The following is a 23,248-nucleotide window of genomic DNA, read 5'->3' on the forward strand; positions in this document are numbered from 1 at the left end:
TTAAAATTGTTAATTAATTTTTTTGCACTTTTCCTCTTCTACCAATGATGAGTAATCAATCAATAAGATTTTCCAGTGTGTTTTTTTTTACTTAAACAATAATGTAAATTTTGTTACAAAGAAAAACAGTCCTTTATTAAATGTTTTCATTAATTTATGTTTTATTTTATTTAATTATGGCTTTAAGTAATAATTTTTTTACGCTTTTAATTTAATACATTTTTTTATTTTTGTTTTATTTCAACTACAATTGTCTATTGTCCACACAAATGTCCTCCTGTAAACAAATTCATGCCATTTTTATCATAATGATGTCAAATTAAAAAAAAACAACACCACCACCACTACTGCTCCTTCTACTTAAACAACACTTAATATCTTGAACACTACGTCCATCACTCGACCTCGACCTCATGTGTACTATTGTCCTGTTTTAATTTGTTGGTTTTAACTATATAAATATCAAACCTTCTACTGTGTTATGGTCATCATTTTAAACCCAAAAAAATTTAAAAAAAACCAAAAACTATATTATGTAATTTAATTTTGTAAACATTGTACTCTACTGCCTAATTACTGTGGGGTTGTTTTTTTTACATACAAAACATGTTTATTTTATTTTGGATAAATGATCTATCAAACACACAAACAAATATTGAATTGATAAACGATACAAAATGTGTTATGTATCTAAAGCTAATGGAATTGCAGCCAGTAATAGTGAGCTAGATGTTAATAATTTAAACAACAATGATTCCAATGAACCACAGCGTAAGTTTGTTCAATTATGTATATTTTTTCTTCTTATCTATAATTCTACTATATATAATAAAAAAATATATGTGTAATCAAGACGTTGGTACAAAAAGAACCATTATTATTTTTAATTTAAGAAAATTGGAAAAGGTTTTGCTATATAGGTTTTAAATCTTCCGAAACAAATTTAAATTAATGTAGCAAAAGAAATTTTGTTTGCAAAAGTAAAGTAACAGGAGAAAAAGGTATAGACTATAGACTAAACTATAGACTAGACTATAGACTGGACTATAGACTACACTATAGACTATAGACTCGACTATAGACTAGACTATAGACTCGACTATAGACTCGACTATAGACTAGACTAGACTATAGACTAGACTATAGACTACACTATAGACTAGACTATAGACTACACTATAGACTAGACTATAGACTAGACTATAGACTACACTATAGACTAGACTATAGACTAGACTATAGACTAGACTATAGACTAGACTATAGACTAGACTATAGACTAGACTATAGACTAGACTATAGACTAGACTATAGACTAGACTATAGACTAGACTATAGACTAGACTAGACTATAGACTAGACTATAGACTAGACTATAGACTAGACTATAGACTAGACTATAGACTAGACTATAGACTAGACTATAGACTAGACTATAGACTAGACTATAGACTAGACTATAGACTAGACTATAGACTAGACTATAGACTAGACTATAGACTAGACTAGAAACTAGACTATAGAAAAAGGTATTTATTAATTACAAAGATATTCTTATTCCAAGTTCCGCGTAGCTCAAACTGTTTGTCTGCAGGATATAGAACAGAAAAGCAATTTTCTTTCCAGAAACATCTATATTAACTAGTCTACAGATTATTCACTAGTTTATAGATTAGATTAAAGGCAAAAAGAGTTTTAATTTCCAGCAAACAGCATCTAAATTTAGAACGATCATGAAAGTAGTTAAGACTCCAAACGAATGATAAAAGAAAATTTTTAATAACTACTTATACATTTCAAAACTAGACATTTCACTTTAAAAAATAATAAAAATTTTGAAATACGACGTTTTTCGCGAATATTCCTGGAATCATTTTCATATTTTTAAATAAAACAACATATTTTTAAACATTTAGAGAAATTTACCCTCAAAATAAACTAGAAAGTATATAAAGATTTTAAAACTAGATATTTCTCTTAAAAAACAATAAAAATTTTAAAATACGACTTTTTTTCGCGAATATTCCAGGAATATTTTTATAAGAAATATTTATATGATAAAATAAATTATTCAATATTTGCTTATATTATTTTAAATAGTAATTTTATTTTAACAAATAAATAAAATTTGAACAGTATACTTTTTTCGCGAATATTCCAGGAATATGAGAAAACATTTTTAATTAAAACAACATATTTATAAACTTAATATATACATTTCAAAAATAGACATTTCACTTAAATAAACAATAAAATTGTTAAAATACGACTTTTCTCGATAATATTCCAGGATTTTTATAAGAAATATCTATATGATAAAAGAATATCTATAAGATAAAAGAATAAAAATAGTAATTTATTGAAAAAAAATTATAATACTAATTTAAAAATTATATATTTTTTTGCCAATATTCCGGGAATAATTTTTAAGTCCCTAAACGTATGATAAATATCTATAAAATAAAAGAAATATTCAATATATTTTTATACAATTAAAAAAAATTAAAATATTAAAACTAAATTTTTTCGCGAATATTCCAGGAATAACTTATGAGTAATGTCTATATGATAAAAAATGTTTAATAAATTTTTATACAAATCAAAAAAGTAATTCTATTAAAAAATAATAAAAATTTTAAAATTATACGTTTTTCGTGAATATTCCAGGAGTCATTTTCTTATTTAAAAAACACAACATATTGTTAAACATTTAGAGAAATTTAGGGTAAATTATCATCAAAATAAACTAAAAAGTCTTATCTAAATGTTTTAATTACAAGAAAACCTAATCTATTTTCTTAAATTGCAAACAAATAATAATGGTAAATGTACAATATTATAATATAAATGTAAATATGTATAATTTTCTATTAAACTAAAAGTAATTTGTTAACAATAACAACAGTACATAACGGTTTTAGGGCTAATTGTTTTAATAAGATTCTAAATTAAAACTAATTTAAATTTAAATATTTTAGGTGGTTTTCTAATATTTTTAAATACAAATTGTTTTCTAATTTTTAAGAAGGTAATCGTTTAATTAAATGGCTGGTATCGTCTCTACAGAACACTTCAAATTTTCAATATCTCACTTTAAGATTTGAATACAAAAAATGTATGCTAAAACATTACTGTTAATATTTCATAATTTATATTGAACTACATAGAACATAAATGGTTTTAATTTAGTAATAGTTTTAGATTTGTGGCTTAATATGAATATTAATATAAAACTGATGTAATGTGTTAGTATATATTTAAGTATTTTCTAACTTTTACAGTCACCAACATAAAACAAAAGATTTCTTTTTAAATTTCTTTCATATTTTCTTATTTTGCAATTATTTTTTTTTTCTTTACTTTATTTTTAATTATTTTTTTTTTTTGTGAAATTTTAAGTTTTTTTTAGTTAAACATAAATTTGAATATAATTATATATAATGCTAATGATATAATTAGTTTTTAGAAAAAACAAAATACAAAAATATCATTGCAAGTTTAGAATGAAAGTTTGAAAGAACCCAAAAAGCAAAGCATCTATTCCTTAAACAAATAGCAAAACAGCTCTCTGTCTCTATTACTCTCAGTCTTTATACATATTTATTAAACTACCCTTTGTAGTCTGCTTACTTAATTTAAACAAGATCAATCAGTTTTCAGTCTCTCGTTCGTGCGCCAAATCGTTTGTTCATATTTTATCGTAAAAAAACATTTTCAATCATTAAATTTCTTTTTTTACTATTTTTCTTTAAATTCTTTTTACACAATTTTCAGGAATTTTTCTATGATTTGTTTTTTATATTTTTTAAGGATTTTATTTTTTGCGTTAATGTAGTTTTTTTTTTGGGGTGTTTTAGGATATTTTGGAAATAAAAATACTTATTTGCTTATTTTAAAGTATTAAGCTTCCAGTAGTTTTGCTATATTGCCAGACTACATACCAAAACTTACTTCCAATTATCTTGTATATCTTCTTAGAAAATAGATTAGATCAGGAACCGCACAGAATTCAGAATCCATAAGTGATACTAGGTATTTTTTATATTATAAACTATTACTAAATAATCCATAGACTAGTTAACCGATTAATAGATTAATATGGCAAGAGCTGGAACCATGCTAAGTGCTCTGAAAACCAGTTCTGTGGAGTTCCACTACCGCAATAAAAAGAGTGTTAATAGACATCTGTTATTTCAATGCTCAAGACAGTTGGCCGAGTCAGTACACTTGCTTCATCGCTACAGCGTTGTGGCCTTATATGGACCCACGTAGAACTACTACCGTTAGGTAATCTACTATCACTGTTATCACTCATTACGGTAGTCCACATTGTCTGTAACTGTTCAGCCCCAGCAACGTCTAGAAACTAAACTCTAGGGCCAACCTACTTCAACAATCTATCTATCAAATGTTTAATTGGAACAACTCTTTTCATTTGTGTATCTATCAAAATGGGTGTGAACTTCAGATTCCTACTAGGCGGGACTTAAACGACATATTCCTAGTTTCGTTCAGTCCCTTATATTTCACTTTACTCTATTACTATTTATCTTTTTCTTACAAGTATTTTTACAAAGGGATCAACTTTGGTCTCAAGTAATGCTGCGTCAGCGGGACGATGAGCTTAAAACCCATATTAACTAGTCCAAAGAGTAGTGAATTGAGTAGTCAAAAGGCTAGTAGTCCATAGACCAGTTAATAGACTTGTCCATAAACTAATCAGTTGTTTAATTTATTCTATATAATCCATTTTCTAGTCAATAGACTAATCCATAGACTAGTCAATAAAATAGTTTTTTGACAAGATAATCAACTATCCATTAGTCTATTACATAGGCTAGTTCAAAGGGTAGTCAATTAGTTCACAGACTAATCCATAGACTAGTTTATTAGCTACTCTATAAAAGAGCAAAATAAAAGTTAAATTTAATACATGGGATTACCGAAACATAGAATCTGTAGCGATTAATTTAGTAGAGGCTTATTACAGGATAGATATAACTTATTTTTCTATTTCAATTCACTACTTCTGAAGGTCATCAACAGAAGTTTAAAACAAGCACTAATGTTACATTCGAAGCAGTGATAATGCAATTCTTTTGGAAGTACTTCGTTATTCTAGTCACAGGGGTTACTATGTGACTCTGTAGAAGAATTATAAAAGTATTAGAAGACAACTTATTCTTTACGATTTTGGTTTCAGCATGTTACTTCTTCTGCAACACTAAATAGCAGTATTTCTGCAAGTAGTTTAGCAGTAATGATAATTAGAAACAAATTCCCAATAATTTTCAAGTAACGCAAAAATCAAATCGCTATAAATTTGTTAAAAAATCATAGAGAAAATTTCTGAAAATTGTGTAAAACTATTATTACTTTTTCTTTTCTCTCGAATACACTTTCTTTCTTTCTTTCTCTTTTTTTTTGACAAACAAACAAAAAAACCAAACAACAAATCAAATCAACTCTTTGTGTTTTTTTCTCTTCTCTCTCAATTCTTTAATATTTCTAGCTTTTATGCTTTGCTACACTCAAGACGATGCCAATGCTGAAGGAGGTATGTAATCAAATCTAGTATAACTGTTTTTTTTTCAATTAAACTATAATTTAATGCTACATATACTGTTTTTATTTTAATTTTATTATTTTTATTATTTATAATTTTAATGTACTGTAATAATATATTTTTCCTATATATTGAAAAAAGAAAACAAAACATTTTATTTGTTTATTAGTGTGTTATGTTTTATTTTTTCTGTAATTTTATCAGTTTATGTTTTTATGTTTTATCAATGTAGTCTTTTAATTATTTATATTTATATTTTTCTTTTTTTTATTTCTTTTACATATTATATACCTACCTTTTTTTATACATTATTATATATTTATTAACTTAACATATTATTAAAAAAATATACATTTATTACTTCTACTACTACTATTCTACTACTATTATAATAATAATTACATACCTAACCTTACATACCTACATACTTATATATTACTTATATACCTATGTACCTTAACCTTTTAAAACAATTACTATTTTAACAAATTTAATGTGTTTTTAATCTGGCTTTTGGTTTTTATTTGTTTTTTCCCCCTTAAAACCTTAAAAACAATATCCCCCCAAAAAAATATATATAATTATAACAAAAAAAAAAAAAGCAAAATGATCACCATATATATTACAATATTATTATTGGTTTATATATACCCATATATAATTGCATATATATTTACATATATTCAGCCCAATTTAATAAGTTATAAACAATAATATATTTAAATAGTTACGCTTTTTTTCATATTTATATTAAACAATTCATAATATATTACTATTCTTACTACAAACTTTGGAACCATATTTTCCAAAACAATCATAATTTAATGTGTGCCAGTGTCAACAGTTTCGTTCGTAACAACATACATACATATTATTCGACTGATCTAATCTATATTTTAACGATTTTCAATATTTTCTAAAACAAGTTAAAATTTTGAAATATTTTTGAAAAATAAAATTTATTGTTTTTTAGATAAAAGAATCTACTAAAAAAAATATTCGTTTTAAAAACAAAAATCGTTTGAAAAGTTTGAAAATACACAATAAGTTTTAAAATAATGCAATTTCGAACTTTATTTTATTATTCGCCTGAGTAATAATTCCTAAGAATTTTCCAATCAGAGTTCGTGAAGGATGTTATATCCCGAATAATATCACTCCCAAGATATTTAGATCTAATTTCGACGAAAGCCTTTAAAAGTTTCTTACAATCCAATACGTCCCTTTAAAAGCTTTTTTACAATCCAATACGCCCTAATTGCGATTGGTAGACGGTAGTATATTTCTGTTTCTTTAATACAGAACCTCAGTCCTTTTTTTGTCCCCCAGTATAGAGCCATCCGTGTAGCAACGGATTCCTATGGGTATTTGCTCTATTGTTCCTCTTGACCATGACATTATATCTGGGATTAGTGTTTCAAAATTTCCGACATATTCAGTGACTGGTATGCTATCGGGCACGTCTGATGTTTGTGTTTAGCCTTGCAATGTGTCAAGTATACATTTATGGAGACTTTATGCGAACTGACCAAAGGCGGTTATAAGTCCTCGTTTTAGAAAGTATTTGGATCTAATTTCGACGAAAACCTTTAAAAGCTCTCTTGCATATAGAACCCGAGTCCCTTTTTGTCCCCCGTATAAAGTCTTCCGTGTTACAACGGATTCCTATGGGTTTTAGCTCTAACAATCCGCTTGACCATGACATTCTATATGGGATTAATGTTATAAAAGTTTCTGACATATTCTCTGACTCGGGCACGTGTACAATCACCTAGGGTCAGCTCGCCTAAAGTTAAGAGCCGTTCGGCTATTAGTGCCGCCTCATTTCATATATATTTCAATGGGTGGAATATCTGCAACGGTTCCAGAACCTTGTTTGATGTATTGCTCACGGTACCTCTAATACCCAAGCAACATGTACGCTGAACTCCTTGTAGTAGGTTGATATTATACTTTTTGTCCTAAGAAATTCACTATATTATTAAAGCACAAGTTAGAATTAGTCTTGTCACCCTTTTTTATAAAGCGAATGTGTCATAGAAGGACTAAGGCCCCATTTCTCCTACATAACGCCCAGCATCTATGTGTCTTGTTAATCCAATCATCTGCGTGGTATCTCCTTTATGATGTACGGCCAGGGTTTAACATTCCATTGGCAGGTTATCACACGTGTGTTCGGGGACACACCTCCAAACGACCTATACCTTCATATAGGAAGTTGGAGCACCGAATCAAAAGCATTATTTGGTCTCCATCAGAATTAATTTTATTAGTTTTAATGGTCTCAGTAAATGTTCTTCACCAGTTAAACACATAACCTCACTTTTAGAAAAAACGAAAGCACGCGTTTAATGGTAGTGCGAATGAGACGTAAATCTGTCGAAAGCTGGGCAACAAACACAAGCCTAACCTTCCTTAAAAAAATAATGGCGATGACGCGAGAGTTGTTCCACAACTCGACTGAGATTTCGGTTCGTCGGGTTATCATTCAGGCTTCTTAGTTGAGCCCAGCTTAAGGCCGTATTCAGAGTCACTACAGCTGCATCATCTGCAGACAAGTCTTTCAAAATGGCTACCTTATTGAAATGCCTTAACCAGAAGATTATCTTTTAATTTAAATAACAATTTAAAGGAATTAAAGGAGTGTATTTAAACTTTTCTAACGATTTTTGTTTTATTTTTTCGTTACAAAAATTTTAATAATACAATTACTGGGTATATACATACATTCATTAGTTTAAAAAAGTCTTATCGTTAATAGGAACTTCAGATTTGAATATCTCTTTCTCTCTTTTATTTTTATTTCTATGATTTAAAGCACTTTTTTTTTAATTTTCAAAGAAAAACTGTTATATTTCAATATATAACAAACTCAACTCATACATACAAAATGTGTTATAAACAGAGTTTTAAAAAGAATTAAATAATTACATACATATACTATTTTTACTATTTGTAATAATTTTCTTTATAATAATATGTCTTTAAGTTTTAACTATAGTAGAAATAGTATAAAAATAAATAATTAGTTTTTTAGCTGGGAATTTTTTAACTAAAATTAGATTGAATTAATTTTTTTATTAAAAATAAATTCTTAATTAAATTATATTCTTTTGAATAGAAGATAAATTATAAATAGACTATTTGTTTATAGAAAACTATATAATTGAAAACAAATCATATAGTATAAAACACTGAAACAAATTAAAGCAATCAAATTTAGGTTTTATAATTTAAGCTAAAGAACTAATTTTTTTTGTCCTAGAAAAACTGAAATAATTCTTTTAATACTCTGCTTATATAGCAAATGTCTTATGTAAAATATTTTTCTTATAAATATATTATAATACATAAATATACAAAAACAAAACAAAAAAGCTTGCAATGTTTTCTCTCTGTGTACTAAATTAAGCAAATTCAAACAAATTATTACCAATAAACGATCTTGTATGGCAGGTGTGGCATAGCGAAATTCGTATCGTTTCAAAACAAAAAAACAAAAATAAAAGCAACAATTGTCATTTAAGTCAATAACCAAAATTTATGATGAATGATTGATATTGATATTGATTGTATTCATAACATCAAATCAAACTTGTTTCAAACTCATTTCCCTGCTTGTAGTTGTTGTGTGAAATATTGTCAAATTTTCAAATAAAAAAGAAATTGGTTCAAACAGGTCACCAAATCCAAAAAAAATTTTGTCTCTTTTTTAGTTTTGTAACCTTTTTGAGCTTTGTTTTTTTATGACTTATCATTTGTTTTCGTTTTGTTGTATCCTTTGAAGTTTTCTTAAGTTTTTATTAGATTTTGTTTATAATTTTTTAATTTTTATTTAAATTAAATATACAAACCAAAAATCTCCTATAAAAAATCAACAACGTATGGCAATAATAGATGATTTTCTTTTTTTCTTTTGAATTTGTTTTTTATCTTTATTCTCTTTTTTACTACTTTTTTCTACTACTACTACCTACCTACTACTACTACTACTTGTATTTATCAAACAATCAACTTGTAATTGTTATAAAATCAAACATATAATCCAACAAAATAAAAACTTTTAACTACTTCTACACCAACCTTCTACCATTTATTAATTGCCAATCAAATATCAAAACTCCGATAATATTTTTTTTATTAAATTGAAACCAATCAACCAACCAACACCATTTAAATAAATAACCTTAAAATTGATTTTTCTACTACAAATTGTGCTTCTTATACCACTTTTAATTATCACTACTACTACCAAAAATATACACCAAATATATTACTACTACTACTACTACTATTATTGACTACTACTACTACTACTACCAACCGTGCAACTATATTATATAAATCCCGTTACCGATCCGTTAAAAATGTGTGATGTGTGTGTGTGATTTGCAAAAAAGGCAACGAAATCATCTATAGAGTGGAACTACCTGATATGGAACAAATAACTCTTATCTACCTGGAGAATAGTGATGCTGACTATCGTAAGTCCAGCAACTAAAAAATAAAAATTGAAAATTTAAAAACATTTAAAATACAAAAACAGAAATGTTGAAATGAATATTTTTTTTAAAAAAAAAAGTAATGTTAAAAACAATTAAGCATAATTAAACTCAAAACATTTCAAATGATGTATTTTATCTTTAAACAAAAACAAAAAAATCAATTACTATTAAAAGAAAAACAAATAATTTTTATTGTTTTAGTCCGTTAAAAGAAACCGGAAACTTTTGTTTTATTTTATTTCATAATTAAAATCAAAATTTTTTTTATCACAATTAAAATTTAATCACAGTCCATTGTCTATTTACAACTACTACTTACTACAACTGTTAACTACTATTTTTTTTTAAAGAAACTTAACCTTATTAACGTTATATTTAGTTTGGTATTTAATTAAAAAAAAAAAAAACAATTTAAAAACTTAAAACATTTTGTTTGTCATGCAGTTTTCAAATTTTCAAAAAATATTTTTGTTACAGAAAAAAACTGTAGTAGTTTTTACTATATTTTTGTAGTTTTTTTTCTTTCACTTAAAACTAATTTTTAATTAAATTTTTCTAATTTTTTTTTTAAATTTTAAGTTTGTTTGAGCTTTGAAAAAGCTTTGTTGCTTATTTTGTGTTATTTGGTTTGAGTTTATTTTGTTTTTCTTTCTTAAATTTAGTTAATTTTTTTTTTTTTTGTAAAAATTTTCTTTGAATTTGTAGTTGTGTCTTGTTGGTAGAAATATTATAGTTTGCAAAATGAAAACTTTGTTGAAAGAGTTTCTTCTTTGTTTCCAGCTGTTTTATATGAATATTGTTGAAAATCGTTACGTTAGTTTGTTTACCTTTTTGTTTCCCCCCAAAAATTCCCTACAAATTTTATTAAATCTGATTTACCAGTTAATTAACTTTGTTGTTAACATACTACTACCAAAAAATATTTCCCTACAGGAATGTTTAGCTGTTTAGTAAGTTCCCTATTTATTTTCTTTTTTAAATTCCCTCCAACGTCACGTCTTTTACTCCCTTAAAAAAAATCGTTTTCTTTTTTTTTTTTAATGTCACTCTTTGCACACAAATACCAAAAACACTTTTACACCATTACTAACTTGATATATTTTTCTCTAAAAAAATATATATATATATATATTTCAGGTTAACAGTTGTAATTGCTGTAAAATCTTATTCATTTTAGTTAATATAACAGTTTTTGCTAAAATTTTTTACTTTTAGTTGAGCTTTATCTTGCTAATTTTTCCAAATATCTATATGTTTATTCTTGATCTAGTGAGATTTCTTTTAGTTGATTTCTTGCAGGAAATGTAAGCAGTTAAATAGTGTTGTGATGCTAAAAGTAAGATTTACAGTGTCCGAATTTTAAAAAGGTAACGAAAACTATGGTTTTGTGTTTAATTACAACAATTTCAATTTTATTTTTCTAAATTTTCGTATATATTTTAGTTTTTTTTCAATTTCCAAAAATCTTAACTTTTAGATATAGAAATTTCCATTAGAGATGTAATAGAGGAATTGAATTTCATTGTTAGGCAATTGTTTGGTTACAGGCCCCAAGGATAATGTTTTTTATTGGAAACTGAAGGATGTAGAACTAAAATATTAGTATAGAATTTTTGTAGAATAGCTACTGAAGTCTGTTCGAGATATTTCTTTATTATTTCGATAAAAAGAAGAACCAGAACTTTCCGGTGCTGTTGATAATCTGCATGCTTAGCAGCTGAATTATAAACTCGAACCTAAAGATTCATTGCATTAGAAGTCTATTTGAATCTAAATGTAGAAAGATCGTTGCCTATACAGATGATGTGGTGTTATTGATCAAAGGAAAACTTCTATCCACGATCAGTGACATCATTGAGACTGCACTAGGTAAAGTCTTGTTATGGGCGAAAGAAAAAGAACTGGGCGTGAATCCTGGAAAAACGGCACTGGTATTATTTACCAAAAGGTATAACGTCGACAACTTCAGACTGCCAAAAGTTACATGAAATCGAACTAAGTTTATCTATAAGTGAACAATCCATGATAGCAAGTTTTCTTGGAAAGAAAATATTCCAGGAAGAATGAAAAAGGGACTCACTGCCTACTAGAATTCTATAGAAAAGAATTTGGATCTGCTAACAGATATGGCATGTTGGATTTACACATCGGTTGTCAGGCCTTTTCTATCTTATGGTATCATTATCTGTTGGTAGACCAGACGTTTTACGGAATTTGCTTAATAAAGCTCAAAGGTGTAACTCTTTTGGCAGTACTGATGTCATTAGCAGTACAGCACAAGCGGTCTTGGACATCATTCTGTCCATTCTGGTGGCTAGAAATCTGCTAAGACTATATGTCTTCGTTAGTCTGGTGTCTACATCATTGATAGCGATATAAAAAGGTCCTTCAGACTCCCTGACGAATGTAATGTCTTCCAAGCAAAGATCCTAGCGATGTGGAAAACGACTTTTAGGACTAGATAGACACTGTTGAATGATTCTGATAGGGATGTTGATGTTGCTATATTAAAGCCATTATTAGTAAGTGGGGAAGTAAAATATCGGACTATTGAAGGTTATGCGAAGATACAGAGGAACTAGAAACATTCGAACATATAATTTTCCGCTCTCCTAGAATACAGAATGTGATGAAATTGTTGAGTAATAGGTTCCATGAGAAACTGGAAGAAATTGAGAGACTTAGCCCTCGCTGTCTACTATGTTTTATCAGGAGAATTAGTTATTATTAGACTGGGTTTTATAGGCAAACTCAGAGTCTCTCATATTTCTTTCTTTAGGGAATCGACTCGGTAAATCTTCTGAGTTGCAACCCCTTGGGAATTGACCTGTTGCTATTGATTTCTCCTCTTTGGATCTTCACTTTTTATGAAGAGAATTACACATTCAACTAGAACGATATTGATTTCAGAATTGAAAACAATAAAAACTTGTTTATAGAAACAGATCATATTATAACGAACTAATTATCCTCAAATATTTGCTGTTTAGTTTTAAACTACGACGCCAATTATTGGACAAATTTAAAACTTATATTGCTTTTAAACCTATCCATGTTTAAGGCATTATAAAGTATTTAGAGTATCACAACTTATTTAGAACTTAAGAGGAAACTTATCATGATCGAAAATTTTGTGATTTGAATTATTTAACTGTGTATCCATCACTTATTTGCTATTTAAAAGCTAAATTTAGAAATTTCCCATACATTTTGAAAACATCTGTACCTAGAAAAAATAGTTCATAAATGGAATGAATTTTGTAATAAATAGTATGAATGAATGAAAACGACATTTTTCCCAAATCATTTTCAGTCAGAAAGTAATATTCATAAATAGTACATTATTGAACATAAATATGAAAAAATTCATACTATTTATGAAATTATTCTTAAATATTAGAATAAACTTTAGTTTATGAAAACAGTTCGTTCTGTTTATGATGAAACTTTTTTATATGTATGAATTGTTATAAAAACTGTTATATTAACTATTTTTCTTAACTAATTACAGTCAATACTCTGCCAAATCATTATTCTTGTCATTTAATCAAATTTAAGGGTTGCATCAACAAAACTAGGATTATATTGGTTGTACAATTTATAGGTTTCAAGAACCTTTAGGTTTAATTATTCTACAGTTTAAATTGTGAGGTTTATTATGTCTATATTAACGATTTAAAAGTCGGTAATATAAATTTGAATAAAAGTAAAATTGGTATTGAAATAGAAATTCTAAAATATTTCAGTGCAAGTTATTTCAGGTGAAATCTACTAATTTGTCAGCATGTATGTAAGTAAATTTTATGATACTTTTTGATTCAGTTAGTTGGTCCATTGTTTTTCACTAGGTCAAAGAAGTTTTCGTCATTTCTTCATCTATGTAGTCTCAAAAATTGTGTTAGCAAATTTAGAAAATTGTTATCTCTATTATTTATAGGTTATGCTTGATTATTTGAGGTTATATTTTAATATAATTTCCAATTGAAATTGTTGAAACTATGCATCAAAATTTGGAATATATTTTAAATAAATTTTATTAATGTAGATCGGTATTCTTCTTCTATGAATTTAAGTTCAAGTGTAACATCCATACATTTTCTCAATTTTAATTGGAAATTGTGTTAGACCCAGCCACCCCTATTTTATGTTTATTTTTCTAACTAGTAAGGAATTAAACGTTTAGAGACATTTTCTCTTTCCTAAAAATTTATCGTTTTGCCACCAACTACATCCATCCATACATGGTCTTAATAATAAAACAATATTTTTTTTTTTAAATAAAACTTTTACAAAAATCAATGTGTTGTTGTGTACATTAACTTTATTAATCATAAAAAAATAAATAAATAAACAAAATTAAAATATTTATATTTATCAACTTATATGTAGCCTGAGTTTGTTTTTTTTAAATACAAACATTTATTAAAAAATATTATTTTGTTAAAAAAAGAAAATGTAAGTTAATTTTTACATAAAGTTATAATTTATTTAAATTAATTTTAATATTTATTATGTTTTTATTAATGTTATTTTTTTACTTCATTCTATGTTTATAAAACAGAATTATTGTTTTAATTTTATATATATTTTAAAATTTTTATTATTTTTATAAATTCTTATTCTTCTGTGTTTATTTTCAATATAATTTAAATGTTATTTTTTGTAGTCCTCTTTTTGTATGCCAGTAGAAATGTTTATGTGAATCTATCTATTATCTGTCGTGTCTATGCGTTCTTTTGGATTACTGGGAAATGAAATTTTGTCTATTTTTTTTTACACAAAACAAACATTATAATGTACACTTAACAGAAATTATTAAATGTCTTGAATGCATTTTATTAACTACATACATATCTACTCGTTTATATACATATTTATTATTATAAATGTTTAAAAACTTTTAACACAAAAAACCAACAAAAATTATATCTCTATATTAAAAAAAAAACACACCTCTATACACACACTTGCCTGCAAAATCTTTTAGATTAGAATTTTTGTTTATGATTTAACCAAGTTTCTCTTCTGTTTTAGTTGTTATTTTTCGTTAACAAACATTTTCTTTAATTTACAAATTGTTTCTTTAATATTAACCTTTAATTAAGCCAAGAATATTAATCAAATTCAATTCAATTAATATATAAATCTCTAACATAAACTTTCATAAAAAAAATATATTGTAAAAGAAAACTCTTCATATTTTTGCTACATTTTAAACAAAGATGGCATTACAAAAGAAAACCTATTGGCTTTAGAATTGTATTATAGATTTTACCACAAAAAATATACATATATATATAAAAGAGTATATAAATATATATATATATAAATAAATATCATTATTATTTTTCATTTATAAGACGCTTGCATGTCCTTTAGCTCCCTTTGCATAAAACATTTTTCACATATACTTTTACAGCTTCAGAAGAGAACGTCTTATCGTACGAGGCTGTGCAACGGTTATCGATAAATTACACCAGACCCGTTATAATATTGGGTCCCTTAAAGGATCGTATTAATGATGATTTAATATCAGAATATCCAGATAAATTTGGATCATGTGCCACGTAAGTTTAATATTTTTGTTTATAATTTTATTGAACTAGAACTGAACTAGAACTGAACTAGAACTGAACTAGAACTGAACTAGAACTGAACTAGAACTGAACTAGAACTGAACTAGAACTGAACTAGAACTGAACTAGAACTGAACTACTGAACTAAACTAACTACTGAACTGACTACAGCTGAACTAACTGAAGATACGATGAACTCTAACTGAACTAGAACTGAACTAGAACTGAAAGAACTGAACTAGAACGAACTACTAGAACTGAACTAGAACTGAACTAAACTGAACTAGAACTGAACTAGAACTGAACTAGAACTGAACTAGAACTGAACTAGAACTGAACTAGAACTGAACTAGAACTGAACTAGAACTGAACTAGAACTGAACTAGAACTGAACTAGAACTGAACTAGAACTGAACTAGAACTGAACTAGAACTGAACTAGAACTGAACTAGAACTGAACTAGAACTGAACTAGAACTGAACTAGAACTGAACTAGAACTGAACATAGAACTGAACTAGAACTGAACTAGAACTGAACTAGAACTGAACTAGAACTGAACGAGAACTGAACTAGAACTGAACTAGAACTGAACTAGAACTGAACTAGAACTGAACTAGAACTGAACTAGAACTGAACTAGAACTGAACTAGAACTGAACTAGAACTGAACTAGAACTGAACTAGAACTGAACTAGAACTGAACTAGAACTGAACTAGAACTGAACTAGAACTGAACTAGAACTGAACTAGAACTGAACTAGAACTGAACTAGAACTGAACTAGAACTGAACTAGAACTGAACTAGAACTGAACTAGAACTGAACTAGAACTGAACTAGAACTGAACTAGAACTGAACTAGAACTGAACTAGAACTGAACTAGAACTGAACTAGAACTGAACTAGAACTGAACTAGAACTGAACTAGAACTGAACTAGAACTGAACTAGAACTGAACTAGAACTGAACTAGAACTGAACTAGAACTGAACTAGAACTGAACTAGAACTGACTAGAACTGAACTAGAACTGAACTAGAACTGAACTAGAACTGAACTAGAACTGAACTAGAACTGAACTAGAACTGAACTAGAACTGAACTAGAACTGAACTAGAACTGAACTAGAACTGAACTAGAACTGAACTAGAACTGAACTAGAACTGAACTAGAACTGAACTAGAACTGAACTAGAACTGAACTAGAACTGAACTAGAACTGAACTAGAACTGAACTAGAACTGAACTAGAACTGAACTAGAACTGAACTAGAACTGAACTAGAACTGAACTAGAACTGAACTAGAACTGAACTAGAACTGAACTAGAACTGAACTAGAACTGAACTAGAAACTGAACTAGAACTGAACTAGAACTGAACTAGAACTGAACTAGAACTGAACTAGAACTGAACTAGAACTGAACTAGAACTGAACTAGAACTGAACTAGAACTGAACTAGAACTGAACTAGAACTGAACTAGAACTGAACTAGAACTGAACTAGAACTGAACTAGAACTGAACTAGAACTGAACTAGAACTGAACTAGAACGGACTAGAACTAGAACTGAACTAGAACTGAACTAGAACTAGAACTGAACTAGAACTGAACTAGAACTGAACTAGAACTGAACTAGAACTGAACTAGAACTGAACTAGAACTGAACTAGAACTGAACTAGAACTGAACTAGAACTGAACTAGAACTGAACTAGACTGAACTAGAACTGAACTAGAACTGAACTAGAACTGAACTAGAACTGAACTAGAACTGAACTAGAACTGAACTAGAACTGAACTAGAACTGAACTAGAACTGACTAGAACTGAACTAGAACTGAACTAGAACTGAACTAGAACTGAACTAGAACTGACTAACTGAACTAGAACTGAACTAGACTAGAACTGAACTAGAACTAGAACTGAACTAGAACTAGAACTAGAACTGAACTAGAACTGAACTAGAACTGAACTAGAACTGAACTAGAACTGAACTAGAACTGAACTAGAACTGACTAGAACTGAACTAGAACTGAACTAGAACTGAACTAGAACTGAACTAGAACTGAACTAGAACTGAACTAGAACTGAACTAGAACTGAACTAGAACTGAACTAGAACTGAACTAGAACTGAACTAGAACTGAACTAGAACTGAACTAGAACTGAACTAGAACTGAACTAGAACTGAACTAGAACTGAACTAGAACTACTGAACTAGAACTGAACTAGAACTGAACTAGAACTGAACTTGAACTGAACTTGAACTGAACTTGAACTGAACTAGAACTGAACTAGAACTGAACTAGAACTGAACTAGAACTGAACTAGAACTGAACTAGAACTGAACTAGAACTGAACTAGAACTGAACTAGAACTGAACTAGAACTGAACTAGAACTGAACTAGAACTGAACTAGAACTGAACTAGAACTGAACTAGAACTGAACTAGAACTGAACTAGAACTGAACTAGAACTGAACTAGAACTGAACTAGAACTGAACTAGAACTGAACTAGAACTGAACTAGAACTGAACTAGAACTGAACTAGAACTGAACTAGAACTGAACTAGAACTGAACTAGAACTGAACTAGAACTGAACTAGAACTGAACTAGAACTGAACTAGAACTGAACTAGAACTGAACTAGAACTGAACTAGAACTGAACTGAACTGAACTGGAACTGAACTGGAACTGAACTAGAACTGAACTAGAACTGAACTAGAACTGAACTAGAACTGAACTAGAACTGAACTAGAACTGAACAATAACTGAACTATAGCTGAACTAGAACTGAACTTGAAATTTCTAGGAAATTTCAATACTAAACTATTTTTCAGATGTTTTATTTTAAATTTTATTAATTTCCATTTGTTTTCCATTTTCTCATTCAGATACTACACGTCCCAAACGTGATTATGAAGTGGATGGACGTGATTATCATTTTGTATCATCGCGCGAACAAATGGAACATGATATACAAAATCATCTATTTATCGAGGCTGGTCAATACAATGATAATTTGTATGGCACCTCGGTAGCCAGTGTACGTGAAGTTGCCGAAAAGGGTAAACATTGTATTCTAGATGTATCGGGCAATGCAATAAAACGTTTACAAGTAGCACAATTATATCCAATTGCTGTATTTATTAAACCTAAATCTGTTGATTCAATCATGTAAGTTAATTATTAAACATATTGTTTATATGCATACATATATACATTTAAGCGGCATAGTTATTAAAATAATTAATGGGAATATTTTTTAAATTTAAAAAACTTGTTTGAAACTTTGCGTGTTAAAACAATTTACAAATCATTTAATTGTCATTTGTAAATTTAAATTGTTAACTGTTGGAATAGATTATGAAGTAATTGTATTTATAGTTTCAGAGAAGTTTTCATTTACAGGCTATAATTTATTTATGCAATTAAACTGTTATTAAAACGTTATTTCATGTTATTTTACTAAAGTTAATTTCAATTTAAAATTGTTTAGATTTTAAATGCAATTTTTCCTGTACATAATAGAAAATTGATTTTGAATAATTTCAATTTTTAGTTTTGTTCAGAACAAGATTTTTTGTTTTAATTTGGAAAAATTATTTAAGGACTTACGAAATTACCATAGCATTATTGTTTTAACTAAACAGTTTGAATATTTTAGTAAAATTAATTTTATTATTTTTAGTTTTGATTAATTAATTTAATTAATTATTAATCATTTATTTTATTACAATTCATTTAGGGAAATGAATCGTCGTATGACCGAAGAACAAGCCAAGAAAACATATGAACGTGCTATCAAAATGGAACAAGAATTCGGAGAGTACTTTACTGGTAAGTAATACATTTTTTATTCAAAACAATATTATTCATACCAACCGTGGTACTCACATAAAAATAGAAAATATTTCTAAAAGTATTCGCAAAGAAACCTAGTTTTGGATTAACCAACTTTTTCTAACATTAATTTGTTTTGCATAATCAAAAAATATTAAGTTTTGGTTCAATTCTGGTTCAGTTCTAATTCAGTTCTAGTTCAGTTCTAGTTCAGTTCTAGTTCAGTTCTAGTTCAGTTCTAGTTCAGTTCTAGTTCAGTTCTAGTTCAGTTCTAGTTCAGTTCTAGTTCAGTTCTAGTTCAGTTCTAGTTCAGTTCTAGTTCAGTTCTAGTTCAGTTCTAGTTCAGTTCTAGTTCAGTTCTAGTTCAGTTCTAGTTCAGTTCTAGTTCAGTTCTAGTCAGTTCTAGTTCAGTTCTAGTTCAGTTCTAGTTCAGTTCTAGTCTAGTTCAGTTCTAGTTCAGTTCTAGTTCAGTTCTAGTTCAGTTCTAGTTCAGTTCTAGTTCAGTTCTAGTTCAGTTCTAGTTCAGTTCTAGTTCAGTTCTAGTTCAGTTCTAGTTCAGTTCTAGTTCAGTTCTAGTTCAGTTCTAGTTCAGTTCTAGTTCAGTTCTAGTTCAGTTCTAGTTCAGTTCTAGTTCAGTTCTAGTTCAGTTCTAGTTCAGTTCTAGTTCAGTTCTAGTTCAGTTCTAGTTCAGTTCTAGTTCAGTTCTAGTTCAGTTCTAGTTCAGTTCTAGTTCAGTTCTAGTTCAGTTCTAGTTCAGTTCTAGTTCAGTTCTAGTTCAGTTCTAGTTCAGTTCTAGTTCAGTTCTATTCTAGTTCAGTTCTAGTTCAGTTCTAGTTCAGTTCTAGTTCAGTTCTAGTTCAGTTCTAGTTCCACAATCCTGTTTATAACCTAGTATAGCCCTTTATTCGGATTATTGTCTTACCTTTGGACACTAGTTTGTGATAGTTTTTAAAATGGAATGAAATGTTAAAATAAGTTTGTTTTGTTGTCATTTTTTTAGGCGTAGTACAAGGCGATACTATCGAAGAAATCTACAGTAAAGTGAAATCAATGATTTGGTCACAATCTGGTCCAACTATATGGGTACCCTCTAAAGAATCACTATGACCAACCGCTACGACGACATGGACACTGCCACCTCGAGTACGTTGTCGACCAGTCTCGAGATCAACGACAAATACACTACATCAACAACAGCAACATAAAACACATTAAAAGAAAAGCAACATACACACAAAACAAAAACAAAACAACATACAAACAAAAATAGAAACAAACGTAAAAGAAAATCCTAAAACTATAAAGAAAAAAAGAAACAGAAAAATGGCTATAAAAACACGTTAGAAGCCATATTATAGAATTATATATACAGAATATTTATTACAAAGTCTTTCTTTTTTGCAAAAAAGCTTCTTAACTACAACAAATATAACAAAACAAAAGCAAAAGGCAAAAACGTATAAGACGACCATTTAATAATTATTATCACTAACATTTAGTTCCCCCGCCCTTTAAAAAATATGAAAATTAAAAAAAAAAAAAAAAACGTTATAAACGATTCTTAAGATTAGTACGAACAAGAAAAAAGTCTAATATAATTTTTTTGGTAGTAAGAAAACAATACAAAAAAATATATATCCCACGCATTGGTGATAATGCATTTGTTGTTATATTTAGTAAAAAATAAAAACAAAGGAAAAGAAAACCAATTTGAAAAAATATTCAAAATGAATATAAATAATTGCAAGAAACAAAAAATAAATAACTCGAATACCACAATTTAACCACCAGACGATACAGAAAATTTATAAATAAAAACAATTAAAATAAAAGAAAAATGTGAGATTAAATGTTTGAAAACAAAGAAGTTTGAGGCGTTAAAAAGGAAAATTGTAAATTTATTTTTTAACAAATTAAGGAAATTTATGATAAATTTATTTTTTACCTAAATAGATTGCTTATAAAAATTTTTTAAAATTTTAACTGTATATTTTACAACATATGCCGGTTAAAGTTAATTTCGATTCCTTAAAAATTTATTTATTTAAAGAAAACATTTAATTTGACATTTTTCTTTTAGTAAATTTTTAAATACAACTAAAACTGATAAAGTAAATACGACGTACTCTGTTTTACAAAATACAATATAAATGATCAATAAATAGTAATGCAGTTCCCTAATAAATAAATTATACACATACATACATACATATTTAATTCAAAATGATACATACATACATACATAAATACATATTTATTAATAAATATATAAAAAGAAACAAAATATTATTTTATTAATGTTGACAAGTTTAATGATTATGATGAAGATGATGACGATAATAATGAAAATTAAATTTATAATATAAACAAACTATTTTGTTCTCTTCTTTTATTTATAAATAAAGAAAACTTGTTTAGTAGAACGAATGTTAAGCTTGATAGCCAATAGTTTTTTTTTTTAATAATTATTTTTGAAAGGATAAATGTTAAGGAACACTTATACAAATATAAAGCACCAGTTTTTAAAAAAAGAATAGTTTTTTTTCTATAATAATAGTAGATTTTCTTTTAAAGAAATAAGGTTTTTAAAAATGACTCTAGAAAAGTTTGTTATAATGATTGAAGGTTGTGCATTGTTTTGGATGGAAGTAAATTGTTAGAATTTTAAGGAAAAGTGGCAAAAGATTTGACCGTTAAGAGAATGGGTCATATCTTAGATGATCTTTCGTTCATAACTGATCCCAATATTCCGTTAAGAGATACAAATATGCTTTTATTTTAAAACTATTCTCAAGTTTTAGCAATCTTTGTTCAAAAATATCTTGCGGTTCATATGTAAGATGATTGTCTGTTCGTAAAAGATCACATTATAAAAACGAATGAGCCATATTTGGTTATTAAAACCTTTGTTTTAAATTCTTCAAATTTCTAAATTAATTCTTCTCTGTTTGAAAACAAGTTTCGGTTTATAGTTTAGAACATATCTTAAATGTTTTCCAGATCATAACGGATCTGGAAAACAAACTATTTACGTTAGGAAACCTTTCTCGGTTCTACAAAGATTTGTCAGTTTCTTTATTGTAAATTCTAAAAGAACTCAAAGCTTAGAAATATATAGCAGTATAAAACAGCGATAGACAGAGAGTTAAAATTTAGCTCTCCAACTGGTTTTGTTTGTTCTTTGTTATACAATTGTGATCATATGTACGTGTGAAAGAAAGGGTACAAGAGAGCTTATTACATTTCGCTAGTATTAAGTCCCGGGAGACGGATATAAAGTTATTACGTCGAACTATATTGTATTATTGTCACAAAGGAATCAATAAGATGGACCAAAGTGTTTCCCCAGAAATGTAAACATGTAAACAACCTGCTCACCAAGCCATCTAGTACTATCTAAGCTAAATCGTCTTAATTTCGAAAAAAGTGTCCTCTATAAATTGAATCATTAGTTTCTTAATAAACTTTCATAAATTTTTAAAAATCAAAGAGAAAGTTTGAGAAATAAATCGCAAACAACATTTACCATTTGAGAAAGGATTTAGTTTCAAATCAATCTTAATGTTAAAGTTAAGTTTGACTTGTAAATTTTCTAATTTAAAGGGCAAATCTGTAGTTAGAATAAATAGCGATAAGGAGTGTTGGACTATATAGAGTTATTAGAGAACACAAGATGAGGCCTACTGAGTTTAGAATATAACTCGTACTTTTTTAAGTTACTCACATTAACTGCAACTTTTGCCAACTAAACAAAATTTTAAATTTCC

General features: G+C 27.7%; 2 protein-coding genes across 18 annotated transcripts in view; both read left to right on the forward strand.

The window, feature by feature from the left end:
• The window catches only part of LOC119604586 (disks large 1 tumor suppressor protein), a 73,013-nt gene extending 51,909 nt beyond the window's left edge, over nt 1-21,104 (forward strand). For 7 of the 17 annotated variants that reach the window (XM_037957302.1, XM_037957304.1, XM_037957305.1 and 4 more), the window contains 5 exons: nt 697-771; nt 5,513-5,557; nt 9,967-10,050; nt 15,491-15,638; nt 18,533-18,650. In XM_037957302.1, coding sequence (XP_037813230.1) covers nt 697-771; nt 5,513-5,557; nt 9,967-10,050; nt 15,491-15,638; nt 18,533-18,554 — 374 coding nt within the window. In that variant the 3' untranslated portion in view covers nt 18,555-18,650. Of the gene's footprint in view, nt 1-696; nt 772-5,512; nt 5,558-9,966; nt 10,294-15,490; nt 15,639-18,532; nt 18,816-19,386; nt 19,479-20,481 lie in introns of those variants that run through there. The other 10 variants (XM_037957307.1, XM_037957308.1, XM_037957309.1 and 7 more) reach the window with 7 other exon arrangements.
• Nucleotides 18,604-20,588, forward strand: LOC119604592 (disks large 1 tumor suppressor protein-like). Its single transcript, XM_037957317.1, has 3 exons — nt 18,604-18,815; nt 19,387-19,478; nt 20,482-20,588. Exons 1-3 carry the CDS (start codon nt 18,604-18,606, stop codon nt 20,586-20,588), a joined length of 411 nt encoding a protein of 136 aa, XP_037813245.1.
• Nucleotides 21,105-23,248: the final 2,144 nt, after the last annotated feature.

Source organism: Lucilia sericata, unplaced genomic scaffold (genome assembly GCF_015586225.1).
Source record: "Lucilia sericata isolate MDLA Ls3-8-SP2 unplaced genomic scaffold, ASM1558622v1 Contig000407F_arrow, whole genome shotgun sequence".
Lineage (NCBI taxonomy): Eukaryota > Metazoa > Arthropoda > Insecta > Diptera > Calliphoridae > Lucilia > Lucilia sericata.

Excerpts from the sequence above, each read along its gene's own strand:
- LOC119604592 (XM_037957317.1), top strand. The coding sequence starts at position 18,604 with ATGGAACATGATATACAAAATCATCTATTTATCGAGGCTGGTCAATAC. Across the intron at positions 18,816-19,386 it reads AAATCTGTTGATTCAATCAT|GGAAATGAATCGTCGTATGA; the intron begins GTAAGTTAATTA and ends CAATTCATTTAG. Across the intron at positions 19,479-20,481 it reads ATTCGGAGAGTACTTTACTG|GCGTAGTACAAGGCGATACT; the intron begins GTAAGTAATACA and ends TCATTTTTTTAG.